A 14,048-nucleotide genomic window follows, 5' to 3' on the forward strand; every position below is an offset into this window, starting at 1 on the left:
GAGAAAAAAAATTGCCAAATCCTTAATTAAGACATAATTTTGAATTCTGTCTCTCACATCTATGTATAGGAAGGAAATTTCAAAAACATAAGAGATCTAAAAAGAATTGTCTTAATTACACCAAGGACTACTGGATAAAATGATTACATTTTCTACACTGTAAATTTCATACAATTAAATGCAGTGGTGTCACCTTATTAAATGTTTCAATTTTATAATTATTTCAGTTCATTTAGCTAGAAAAAAATATAAGAATGAATTTACTAAGTATCACTGAAATCTAGTCATTCTTATTCAACAGAACTGACTTAGAAGTTAGTTGTGCTTGTCTGAACCTAAATAGATCTTGACATATTTAAATAAGTATTAAAATTGATAACATTGGTGATGATATGCCACTTAGAAAGAAGTTCAATCATATGCTATTTATTCTTGCTTCCTGCTTTAACTGCCGTTGTTTTTTTTTTCTTAATAAAGAAGTTGGAATGTTTTTTTTTTAATTTTGTTTTTCATCAAGAAAGCTTTCTAAAAAAAAAAAAAAAAAAAAAAAGAGCATAATTCTGGAAACTTCCTGGCAGTGAACTTAATGTTACGTGAGATAGAAAATGCCACAACAGAACCAATGCAGTTGAATGAGTTCACAGTTAGTCATCCTAGGGCAAGAAATGTGGTTATAACCATATGCTTTCCTGAAAGAACCAATGAAAAGACATTCATATTGTTGAAGGCATTTTTCCTTTCCAAAAACAAGAAGGGAAAAAAAAAAAGGAAAGGTCTGGGTCTGTGCTCCAACTGGATTCACACAGTTGGAATCTCACACCTGCTGCACCCGAGCAGTCTCCCCAGATGCTGGAGGCTGAGGGATGGGGAGTTAATTAGTTGATTTTTGGAGGGCACAAACATAGCACAGAGTTTTAGTCATGGTGACCAAGTTTTCAGGAATATTCACTGGCTCCAGACACACATCCTACATGATCTATTTTCCAAACTTTTGACTCCTTTGAAAAATTGACATTTGTGAACAAAAAAATGAGAACCACATTTAGTGGGTAGTTGGCAGGACCCTGAGCTGAGACTCGACCAGCACACTGCCCTGTCTGAATGCTCTTCTCCAGACCTGCTCTCCCTTCCTGTCCTTGGTGGTCATTAAACTTTTTTAGTGTAAACTCTTGTGAAAATGAAAATAAACTGCAGCGTCACCTGTGCTGGCGTCATGGTTTAATCCTGGGCAGCAGCCCAGCCCCATGCAACCCCTCACTCACTGCCCCTCTGCAGAATGGGGGAGTCAGAAGGGTAAAAGGAAGAAAACTCATGGATTGAGATAAATACAGTTTAATAGGACAGAAAAGTAAGAAAATAATAATAATAATAATAATAGTGATAAAATAATTAGAATACACAAACATTGCAATTGCTCACCACTCACCAACTGATGCCCAGTCAGTTTTCAAGCAGAAACTCATGCTTGTTTTCTCCCTAATTTAAATTGATGCCGTATGGTCTGCCATATCCCTCTGGCCAGTTAGGGTCAGCTGTCCTGGCTGTGTCCCCTCCCAGGTCCTTGTGCCTCTCCAGCCTCCTTGCTGTCCGAGCATGAGAAGATAAAATTTGGTTTAAAGGGCTTGTTCTTCTGGATGTCACTGCCACAGGATATTTTCATTCAAATTATTTTCATGCAGCTGTTGCTTTTCCAGAGCAAACAAAATAGAAAATAAACTTTTCACTTGTCTCTATAGAAGTATTTATCATCAGTGTATTTTTAGCTCACCCCTCTCACTTCTGTGTAGCTACACTGGCCTAAAACTGGGTAATCTCAGCTCACCCTTGTTCTTACATCTCCCTGCTTTTCCTTTCTCTTAGATGAATGCGCAACACTTATCCTGGCCTGCTTGTTCTGCCAATTTTGGGACTTTCTTATAATGCTGCCTGATACCTGTGAACATTGGCTGACAGATACCTGTTGTCCATCCAATAGATATTACCAGACCTCCGACGAAGACCACGGCAACAACGACTGCAACTGTGACTGTGACATTGATTGCAGCCTCTTTGAGTCCTGCCACGAGACTGGGGAGTGCCTGGAACTCGCCATGGAGATTTCGGAAGTCTGCTATCGCTAATAGGAAAATAATTGACAAAATTCCTCGAAACAACCTGACAAATTACAAAGGAGGTTTTGGTTTTTTTTTTTTTTTAAATATTAATCATAACCAGAGGTTTTGCCAATGAGGACTATGTGCATCTTGCTGCTCCCTCCCTGGAGGTCTCTATATCTGTACCATTCTGGTGGCATGATATCACAAACTGCTGAAGCCAATAAAGGACAAAAAAAGGTCTTCTCTGCCATAGATGACAACAGAATTCCTAAGTGCCAAGCGTGCTCGCTGCTTTAGCCGCTGTAAATCCAAGGCTTTTATAAACCTTTAATTCCTTTAAACACGGATTTCCCCATTCATAAACACAGAACAAATTACGATATTATTTTAGGACTGATATATATATTAGTTCATCTTCCTAATGGTTTCATACCTAAACATGTATTACACATTGTTGGTTATTATAAATAATTTATGATATAGCATCATTTTATAATTAAAAATTTATTTATTCAATCTCTTGAAACACTCTTATATGCCAGTATAGGTAGAAAAAAAAATTAAATTAATTAGAAACCATGCTACTGGTAATTACAGCAAATGTCACTAAAAATCTCCAGCGAATTTTGTGGAGGAAGCATTTTCATGGGGTAGTGCAATTCAACAGTGTATTAATGTGCTGGCCCTGTTATTACATAACAGGTTATGCCTATTGTTCATTAGTTATAGGAAAGGGCTCCTTAAGTGTAATTAGCCTAAATGGGAATTGACTGCAGACTTCCAGAGGAGAATTACCCCGTGGATAGCCAGTAACTCCTTTGCTTGATTTTCATTTGTAAGACTTCTGCAAGAAACAGAATATTGCCACCTATTCTAGTGCAAACAGGCATCTCCACCTGTGCACCAAAGATTACAAAACGACAGTATCTATCCTGGTTGTGCTTTCAAACTCCCTCTGTCTCTTTTCTGATGGCAGGTCTGATTGATAAAAAGGAAATACATGTTGCACATTACACATGACAACGAAAGCATGTAAATTCTGCTGCCTGAGGGTGCAAAACACAGGTATTAAGCACAGAGAAAAATACAGAGTTGCTTGCTCCCATTCGGTATTTATAGACTAACACCAAAATCAGTGTTTGCTTTGTATAAGCACTAAAATTTCTCCCAAACCCCCCACTGATCTCAGTGCAGAAGTGCCTGTGGAATCCCAAACAAGGATCCTGGGCAAGATACTGGGATATTAAGCATTTCTAAAATAATTGAAGCCACTTGCTTATTAATCAGAGTAGTCCTGATGCACGAATATTTAATAGGAAAAAAATAATAATGAGATTTTCCTTTCTTTCTGTAAAACTCACATTTTCAAAAAATCAGAAAGTAAGAAGTAGAACCACTAACAACCTTTGTCCAGGTGTCTTACAAAACCTAGTGACCAGAAGACAGCAAACCTCAGCAATGCAGTGAGCAGCCCAGAACACCTCGTTTCAGTGCTCCTTCCAGGACATTGGTGGGGAATAGAAGAGATTTGTTTATCTTACATTGTCACATCATGAGCTGTAGTCACCTAAAGGAAAAAAATCATTAGTCCTTCATCACCACACCAGTACCAGCCTGCTGGCTGTGTCTGGACCCAAACCCCAAAGCATAGCCCACTGCCCTCCAGGAGGCACTGGTTTGGGTCACCCACCCCAGGATGGGCAGTGCTGAGTTTTAATGCTTCAATTTGCATTCTCCCACAGACTTTTGATCTTAAATCTTCCAAAGCTAAGCTAAACTCTCACTGCTACATACCAGGCCACGGACGCTTGCATCATTCCATCCTTTCTACCACAAGTTGTCCTTGACAAAGTGGCATGTGAGTATTTGTGAATAAAAACTCTGACTCGAGGCATTTAGGAGTCAGAAAAGCAGAAAGCTTGTTCCACATACCATTTCCTAGAGAAGTACCAATAAAGATGCACATTGGCAGTCCTTGCTCTTGATGCCACTCTCCAAAAGGGGAGATTTCATGTCCAATGGCTGGAAGGAGCCCAAGAGGGGAAACCAGAGGGTGGCATACCCCAAAATGTTGTCAGTGAGGGAATCAGAGATAGGGAACTTGCCTTTCAAGCCAGGATGTCTTGTTCCAGTTCTGAGTCTGCAAGAAAAAACACATTGGCCACACTGGGATAACTCATGGCAACTGAAGTCTCATTCAGGTGTGGAACTGTACTGGGGACTTTTGGCTGAAATGTGGAATTTTTTTCAACTCTTTTCCTAGGAATCATTATTCAAAAGATTTTTTCGTGTTGTAATCCATAAATTAAGGCCTACTGAGGTCATGTCTACTATAGGACACAGGTAAGGTCAAAGACAGAATTACAATGGTCACAGGTATAGCCATGATTAGACAGGATGTCCCAGCTGCTGTTGTAGTGAACGGTGGTGTTTTAAATAACACAGCAACATCTCCCTCCCTGAGGTGTACAATGGCACATTGCTCAGTTCCCTGCTTTAGGAAGTAGGTTTTTTGAGACCTTTTTAAGCAATGAAACCTTGAAAAACATGTTTTTTTCATACAACACAGTAGAATCAGCAGCTTATGATAACTTTGTTTTCTCTCATAAAGTTGTTAATTCCAACATTGAACATTTAATTATATTGACACCAGAGAAAGTCAATCAGACTTTTCCATTACCTATTCCAGAAACTGTGTTTCCTCTTTGAAATGCCATCCTATTCCCAAACTAAACTGACTTCCTGGTGCAGAAAAATACCCATTTATCAGATCTGAACATGGGTAGATACTCCAGTGCAACCGAAACATTTGGAACAATTCGGGGCTGTCTCTGTATTTTTTATTTACTGGGAAGGAAGGTCTGGGTGCTTGAGTAGGAGGCGTTTGGGTGGATGGCTGTTGGGAACATGTTGGACTCAGCTGTGCTCCCGGGGAGATGTCAGCGTGTGAAACCAGCTCCTGAGAACAACAAATAGAAGTTCCCATTTTGCAAACGGGAACATCGCTCCGACACGACGCCTCTCCCCAGCACCAGAAATGCGCTGACAGATTGCTTGGGGGAAGAGAGAGACAGAGAGAATAACGGAGAGCTGCATTGCTACCTTCCACAGGAAAGGACCATGGGATGCTGTCTAAGGATCTCCTCTTGGAAATGACCCAGCAGTCTCATCCTTGAGACAAAAATGTCTTTTCACCTCCTTTCACTCTGTTCTCAGAACACAATATGGATTAGGATGTAAACTTTAGAGGAATTGATGTTTGCTAAATATTGGAAAAGCCTCTGGGGGCTTGCAAAAGTTTAAAGATGAGTTATCTCAGAGGATATTAAGTTGTCTGACTGACCATGAGCCCTTCCATAATGTCGTTCCGGTGCCTTACTCTCCATGTACAATATGAGTCCCATGTACACCCCCAAGTATAGGAATGGAACATATTATATTACCTCATTCAACTTTCCTCTGCTTCCTAAAGCACTTTGATCATTCATACTCTCTCAAGCAATCATCAACCTCTTCCAAATGTCCAGACAATGCACAATTCTGCCTTAACTCCAATGCTGCTTAGGGATTCAGGCTGAGTGCTACAGCTGAGCTCTAGAAGACTTTGGTTCTCAGGAAGAAAGCAAAATACAGGAACAATTAAGATGTTTGCAATTGTATTTCTCCTGTTATGCTTGTACAGTATCAAGAAAAGTTCAGTAGTGTCGAAACTAAGAATGTATGTATCTATTAAATTTTTCTTTTAATTATATGAAATGGGTGGTTCCATCGCTTTCATCTTTATCTCTTTGGGCTCTCTTAAATGCAAGGTAAGTTTCCTATTATGCAAGAAAATGAGTTTACCAAGCAGACTGGGATTTCCAGGCACTGCTCCACTATAATTCACTGTAACTGAGCATTAATCATGATTAATAATCTATCATTCCTGTGGCTTAGGAAAAAAAAAGGAGGAGTTCATTGAGAAACTGCCCTTTCTCTTAGCATACCTCATATAATTGCACAGTGGAACAATTCTATGGAATTCATTATTCTGCTGGTAATGATCTAGATTTCCTTAACATTGCACATGAATGGGAATCGTTGCCATCTGATGGATGTTCCATGGCCTGTGCAAAATGAGTTGGTGGGTGCAAGCCAATTCATAATGGATGTGTGCCCATATCACAAAAAACACCATTATAATTGGTACCCTTAGGAAAAATGCCAAGGTCTGAGTGTAAACAGAGCACTTTCTGTCCCAAGAGCTCGTGCTTCCATGGTCAGAGTTGAAGCACAACAGAATGAGCAATGCCGAACTGCATCTGCTACCTCTGTAAAGGGCTTCACTCTCCTGAGGTAGCACTTGGCATCTTGGATGCTCGGTAAAATTAGAAGAAAACTCACTCTGAGGGGCCACACTTGTGTCTCTTCCTCCCACAGTCACTACAGTCATCATGGGGGCTGTGCAAGTATAAAATGGAGTGGAGACGGTCATTGTTACAGTCCATAATTTGTCCTCTTTCTAAGTGTATCCAGAAAAAAGATACTGTCACTATATGAGAAGAGTCTGTTCACTAATTGTTGTTTGAAATCTGAAAAATCTTTCTATCAGAAAATGCTGAAAGTCACTGGCTTACCATCTCCTAGTGCTTTCCAGTGGGAGACACCATTTCCCTTGTATTGAAGAGGGACCAGAGACTTCCCACAGAGAAGTTCACAGGTCGCTGGAGTACATTGCTTATAAAATGAAGAAAGAAGAATGAAGATATCTCATGGACATCCTATTGGTGGCCTGCATGAACAGAGCAGTTTAAGCAGCAAAGTAATATTGGAAAAGTTTTCTTCCTTATTAGAGAATCCTGCAAATCAACCAGTCATTCACACGCTCACACCACAGTATATTGAAATGACCATGGTACAAAAAGAGGGAAAAAAACCCCACCTTATCCAAATGCATGCAAAAATCACCATCAATGTCATTAAAATGCAGACTCAATTTATATTGCCAGTTTTGCCACGCTTCCTACAAAGTAAAAAATAATGCCAGAGAGCAGTGAAGAAAATATTATTAGATCAACTGTATAAAAAGCATGAATGATTCCATTAGCAAGCACAGCTGAGAAAAGACAGGATTTAAATCAAATCTAAATATGATAAGATTATACAGCCAAAGTGACATGTCCATTTTAGAAAACATACAGAAGAAGCAAAACAAAAGCAGAATTTTGGTTTTATGCTGTAAAACATGTTCCATCTCACACAGCATTTAAAAACCTGATGGAAGCACCCTGTCAGCTCCTCAATTTTATACTGCATTTGTTCTAGGTGAGTCACAAATGTGCAGATAATTTAGAAGAACACCCTTCATCTCTGTTGCAGTATATTTGCATCATTCTTTCCTTCAGAGAGTCACTGTGCTGCATCACTTGATACAGTCATCACACAAACCCTTCTAACGGAACAGCAAAGCTGCCCACAGAACCATAATTCTACTTCATAAAAGCTTTTGGGGTATTGTAACCTGGTGTTGCTCCATGTGGAGAGTGAAGCAAAATGTACCAAATTTTGGTGTTAAATGGGACAGCCAATAGTTTTAAATAAAATGATCAGGTTTTCTAAGGAGTTCTCTTCTGGAACAGGAGAGTTCAGCCTCCGCTTCACAAGGCTTTCAATCAAAAATACAGCTGGAAAAATCTTTCTCCAATAAGCATTTTTTGGATACTACTGTGTCAAACAAAGTCTCCCATATATGTGTATGGAGATAGAGCTAGAGAGAGAGAGGTAGAGGATTAAGAAGCAGAAGGAGATGGGTATCTTTGGGCAATGTAATTGAGAGCAGTTTTTTCTCACTTGTGATCTCCAATCGCTCTGTGAAGTTTTCTCTTGTCGGGGTAATCCTTGTGATTTCTGCTGCGCCAGAGGCAAATGAGCCATGGGATGAAAGCAGCATGAGCCTTTGCCCCAGGTCCCAAAGGTTTCTGCTTCCTCCTGTGCTGCTCACTCCTGTTCTTGTTTACATCCAGGTGGTCTCTCTCATATAAGTTTTGCTTGTAAGGGATTTCCCCACAGTTCAAAATCAGGAGTGGAGAAGGACACACATCAGTATTCATCTTCTCAAAGATATAATCAAATATTAATCCATTTTAAACCCCTTGATTTTACTATGCATTTCAATTTTTCCTGTAATCTATAACCTGTACACACCATAAAGTCATCACTGAGAGGGGAAGCTGGAAAAATCCAGCTACCTTTCCAAATAGAAATCAGAATATATATTTTTAGCTACATTAAGCCAACTGCATGCAGCTCTGCACACTTATGTAATTCCCACATAAAAATAATCCATAATATTCCAGAGGAACAAATCCAATTCTTAGTCATATAAATTTTCATATAAGTCCATCAAAACCTATTCCAAAAATGTCTCCGTCTTTTTGAGTGCTAGAGTTGGAACAAAAGAGCGAGTCCTTTAAAATGGCTTTGGAGCTTCCAGGGATGTTAAATCTAATTGCCCTTAGCATAGCACCGATCCACAAAGGTTTAAGTCATGGAAAATGTATTTTACCTTTATACAAGGTATACTATGCAAAGTTTATCGTGGCACAGTAAAGCCATGTCTAACTTGCTTCGTGCAAATTTCAGACAGAAAGAAATTAACCTTTGATGCTTCACTTTGACTAACCAGGACAGAAAAATGTGTCTTCTCACTACAGACACACAATATTATATTAAATGATATGACGCAGCATGGTATGACATGATAAAATGTCCATTTGTGCACTTAGGTCTATATGTGCAAATAGAAATCCATATTTAGACTCACAGATATTAATAGCAATGTCTCTATGTTCCAAGAAACAAAAAAGGATGGAGACTAGGCAAAGATTAATTGTGATAGAAACCTTCTTAAGACAAAGCCAGAACCAATGCTATTTGTTAATACCCTTAGAAGCTGTATAATCATCCCAGATGAGGCTGAGGATAAATTTTCCAGTGAAAGGGTTATTCATGACAGAGGGATCACTTGCTAAAACAGACCTTGCAGCACCATGGGCATTGGGAACTGCTCAGTTCCCTGGAGAGTTCCACAGATCTTTGGCAGCCCACAGAAAAAGGAATGACCCAAGCCCTTGCCTGGAAGCCTGGAAAGTCCTGGAGATTCAGGTCAACCCTCTGTTCCATTCCATTAAAATATTAAAACATAACTAGAAGAGAAACCTTCCTTTTTTATTCCAGAAAGAGTTGTCTTTGATAATCCTCCTGCATGAGGTTTTTAATTTTCTAAAATCTATCTGAACAAATATTTTTCCCCAAACTCCAGAATCTCTGGTGGAATAAATCACTCTGGTTTTGCGCATAGTGGCTCTGTCACAACCCCTGTTTATAGGCATGGGAGAGACAACGTCTGAGCCAGAGAGCTCCTAATTTTACAGACAAGAGAGGGAACGCTACAAGACTGCACAGTCTGCCACAGAAAAGCAGAACAAAGAGACCAAGGATGGATTTTTTCCCCCTCAGAAAACTTTATTTCTCAGCTAGAAACCTGATCTGCAGCAAGGGGAGCCAAGGGACAAGCCGTGTTTATAACACAGCCAAGGATGCCGTTCCCTCGGTTCAGTCCCCCAGCGCACTCAACACTCCTAAGCTACATCTGCTCTATAAAGGCCCAAGAAAACTTAGGCAGCCTTAAAAAAAAAAAAAAATTTGCAATGGCACGTCTTCTTAACCAGCATCATGGAAAAGTCATGCTGCTCTGCATATAGCCTTCAGGATTGTGTCTGTAACACTTGAAATCCTGCCCAAGTCTGGCTCCGCTCGCGCTAACAGGTACTCTGTGTGCTTCTGCATCTTTTCCTACAAGCAAATGTTGCAACTTTCCCATTGCGACAGCTGTAAGAGGCATTCACTTTACTCTGTTTTTCCTTAACACTCCCGATTCCTTTTATATCTAGTTGGGAATACACTCAAGCGCTAATGGCACTTGTTCAGCCATCCAGGGAAGGCGCAGCGTCGCCTTTCTAGCTATTTGTATTTCTTCATTTTGGCAATCTGAACTTTGCCAAGATCCAAATGCTTGATATTTAACTTAAGATTCCTCCCTCTTAAGGTCAGAAGGCACCAGTAATATTATATGGCAACACAAAATCGGCATCCACTTGGAGAAAGGAGGTTTTAAATCAGTCATTTCTCCCTCTTACTCGGGTAAGTAAGAGGATTCCAGGTGCCAGTTAATTAAGTCACCACTGACAGATGAGCCAAGTGATAGACCTGCATCCCCATGCTATCACTGCTAGTTTGGTAACCTCAAGGCTGCTGCTGCACAATAGGGATCTACAGCTGCTGGTGTTTGCTAATCAGTCAGGCTCCTTCTGCCACCACCTGATGGAAAAGTCCCAAGGGGACTAGCAGAAATGTAGCTTTTAAGGTTCCAAAGACACTGGTTCATGGAAAAGGACCTGCTCTGGGGTTTCAGACCATAAACACTTTCAGCTGTAAGCCCTGTGGGGTAGTTCAAAGCTTAGGGAACAGCATCAGTGCAGCCCTGCACAATGGAAACTAGTCCAAACCACCTTGCAAGCCACTTCCAAATCTTTGAATCCATGTGGAGAAAGTGGCTTGAGCGGTATGAGAGGAAATGGCATTAAAAGCCCTATGAAAGCCATTGGTAAGGCAAAGCCAGCAGAGCTGCAGGGGAGCTAAAGGAGCATGGCAACAGCCAAAAAATTCAGAGACTCCTTCAGCAACCAGGAGAGAGACAAACCACCACCCAGGCGGGTCTGACATCAGGGTTTTGAACAGGAGCCTTCAAAGTTTTATTATGAGGCTCCTTTTCGTGAGGCAGGGCACAGCAAATACTCCATTTAAGGCTTCCATGGAGTAGAACCAGAAATATCCAGCCTTGCAAATATCCTCCCCAGCCAAGCGCGGAGCCGAGACATGCAAAATGAGCGCCCGTCAGCTCCGTGCCAGCGCAACAGAAGGCAGAAGTGCTTCAAGGAACTTGTGACAGGTTCTCTGGATGCACCAATTCGAGATGGGCCAATCCCTGCTTGAAATGTGCAAACTCTCACACTCCCTGGCATGACCGCACAGCCAAAATGCACATTTTTTAAAGGATTCAAAGAAAACACGACCAAAGGGACAGGAACGCAGAAGAATTTGGCAATGGGGAGCAGATGCTTCCTAGGGAGGAGACAGGACTTAGTTCGAAAAAGGTTTGAGGGAAACTTTATATATAGAAGTTGAATGTAGTTGCTGAAATCTGTTTTATGGAAGAATATCTAACTTACAGGGAGGACTGTACCCTAAACAGTCACACCTAGAGGAGCAGCTCTGTGGAGATTCACTCAGGGGAGTGAGGCAACTTAAATGGTACAAATATCAGAGTTCTGGTTTACCTACAGCAGCTGCTGCTGGCAGCCACCAGCACCATCCATCACAAGCCAGGTTAGCCAGGTTTTGTCATCGTTGCTCTTTAACAACCCCTCTGGAACCCCACGGGTGACGTATCAGGAATGGCTGCAGCCAGAGGGTGAGCTGGTGTGTGGGGTTGGAGTGGGAAAGAGAGGGGATCAAAACACATTTAAGGCACAAAAAGAAAGGGCAGAGACTCCAGATGAACTCCAAAGTTGCTGGCAAGGAAGAGAAGAAACCTGACCAGCAGTCATGAGGAGGGAGGTGGCACAGCCCAGGCTTGTTCCTGGCTAGTGGGATACAGAATTTGGTTGAAATTTGCCTGAGAACTGTAACGGTGCCAAGAACAAAATGGAAAAAAAAGGAAGGACAGGCTGACTTGGGAGAGATGGAGTTTCCTACCCAAGAAAAATAGCAGGTTTGAGGGAAAATGTCCCAGGATAGAATAGAAAGTCCTACAAGCGAAGGAAGAGAAAGAGCATCACTATTCTCCTTTACTGCACTAAAAAAGTGTTTGCATCCATAGGCAAGAATGAAATACTTTATTCCAAATGGACCTCAGTTACATCTTGAGCTGAGCTTTTGCATCCTTTCGTTAAAAAAAAATAAGACATTTGAGGTTCTCTGGGGCTCAGCCCTTTTCATACTGGCGTTAATTTTATTTTTCAGGCTGAACAAGATCACTCCTCATTCACATTTTAGGGCCTCCTCATAAAATTAGCCTGGGAAAGCAAGACAATTGGACTGAAAAGTTTTGGACTTGCCTTGGCTTTGGGACACTGTAAAAAAACTTATGTTTCCTTGGAAATGCTCCCCATTTGATCAAACTAAACCTGCTATATTTCCACTAAGTGTCACAAGACCATACCTCCTTCCAGCGGGACCAGAAAATTTCCTTCCTATAAAGCTGGTTTTAAAGACCAGCTGCACTCTTGAGGCTCCAGCACAGCCTGCAGCCTCCAGCACACCCCATGCCAGAAACCAGCCTCTCTACAGACTCACAAAGGCTGTAAAATATCTTGTGCAGCATGGAGAAAAAAACCCTAAAAACCTAAAAAATGCCAAGGAGCTTTGCCAAACACTTTCTGCTTCCTCACACCTATGCAAAATGCTTTGCAGTCTTTTTGGGGGGGACATCAGACCCTCATGGGTCAGCCCAGATCTGTCCTTTGCAGAGAACAACTGATTTTGAGTTAGCTGTGCCTCACCCTCAGCTCCTGCAAACTGGCATCTTCAGGCTGGAGTGAGGGTTCCTGCAAGTGACTGCCAGGGAGGACGTGCTCCTCTGCATCAGCAGGTGATACAGAGGATGGACAAGCATCCTGAAGGCACAGGATGGATGGTCCCAGCCATCCCACAGCCAAAGGGTTATCCCTTCCCAGGTCCTGCCTCATCCCTTGCATCACCTCCTGCACCTTGTGCAGGCGTCAGTGCAGGATCTGCCCTGATAAAGGGATCCAGAACCACCACATCTGATGTGGGCCTGACTTTTGTCAAAACCTATCATTACAGCTCTGTTTCCCTGCTGTTTTGAACCTTTGTACCTACAACATTGAAGCCTCAGATTTGTCAAAACACGCAAAGGTGCTGCCAGAGGCTGAGCAACTCATTTTAGTCCCTTTACAAAGCCATTTTAAGGAAAGAAACAACATGTCAGGGCAATGCCAACAACTGACTGTACCAACAAGGAGAGATTTGACGTACCTTTCTCTGCTGCAGTGACTGTTATAATAAAAGACAGCAGTGCATTAGTGAAAGATTTATGCTCGTATTTCAACAATGGAAAACATGAGCTTTGCTGTATTCTCATTCACACCGAGACAGACAGCGAGGGCATGTCATGTAACACTATTTCCAGGAAAGATGTTACAATTGAAGAAATGCTGATTTGCTGGTACAGTAAGACAATTCCTGGAAGCAGGACAGGCTCTTGTGTTATTATCATTGCAGAGGGAGAATTTGACTGAACAGCCTCTTCTCCTGAGCTGTTTAGGAAGGGCGGCTCTCCTGCTCCTGGAGGGTAGGGAGAAAAGGTGAGCCAGGAAGGCTGGGAGAGCTGCCGTGGCCCCCTCTGCGCAGCACCAGCCTCCCTGGCACCGTCAGAGCCCTCCATGCCAGCAGGCACAAGTGCCAGCTAATTGAATTTGCTAATGATACATTCTCTCGAAACCCTTCGCACCGATCCCACCATTTTGCACTTGCAATTAAATTACAAGCACAAAAAAAAAAAAAAAAAAAAAAAGGAAAAAATGCCATGTGGTGTCATTTGACATTTAGATGTCAAAGTAACTGATTGACAGGGAAAAAAATCAACAGCAAAAGGCCCGTTCCTGCCAAAGCCAGTGGGGAGGTTGCCAGCGGCGTTGGGAAGAGCAGGATTGGGGCCCTTACAGGCCAAAGGGATGAGGCAAAGCATGGGGTGAGCAGACAAGCCCCGTGCCAGGCTATCCTGGCCCTGGGAGATGCAGGAGGAAGGAATCAGCCACCTCCTGGAGCATGCTTCCCCATCCCTAGCCCTCCAGCACAGCGGTTGGGACCTTCTAGGGGAGCAGACTCCAA

At 41.9% G+C, this 14,048-nt stretch overlaps 1 protein-coding gene across 1 annotated transcript in view; it reads left to right on the plus strand.

The window, feature by feature from the left end:
• The window catches only part of MDFIC2 (MyoD family inhibitor domain containing 2), a 48,051-nt gene extending 42,204 nt beyond the window's left edge, over positions 1-5,847 (plus strand). The window contains exon 5 of the mRNA XM_032121188.1: positions 1,861-5,847. Coding sequence (XP_031977079.1) covers positions 1,861-2,120 — 260 coding nt within the window. The 3' untranslated portion in view covers positions 2,121-5,847. The remainder of the gene's footprint in view (positions 1-1,860) is intronic.
• Positions 5,848-14,048: the final 8,201 nt, after the last annotated feature.

The sequence above is a fragment of the Corvus moneduloides genome, chromosome 11 (genome assembly GCF_009650955.1).
Source record: "Corvus moneduloides isolate bCorMon1 chromosome 11, bCorMon1.pri, whole genome shotgun sequence".
Lineage (NCBI taxonomy): Eukaryota > Metazoa > Chordata > Aves > Passeriformes > Corvidae > Corvus > Corvus moneduloides.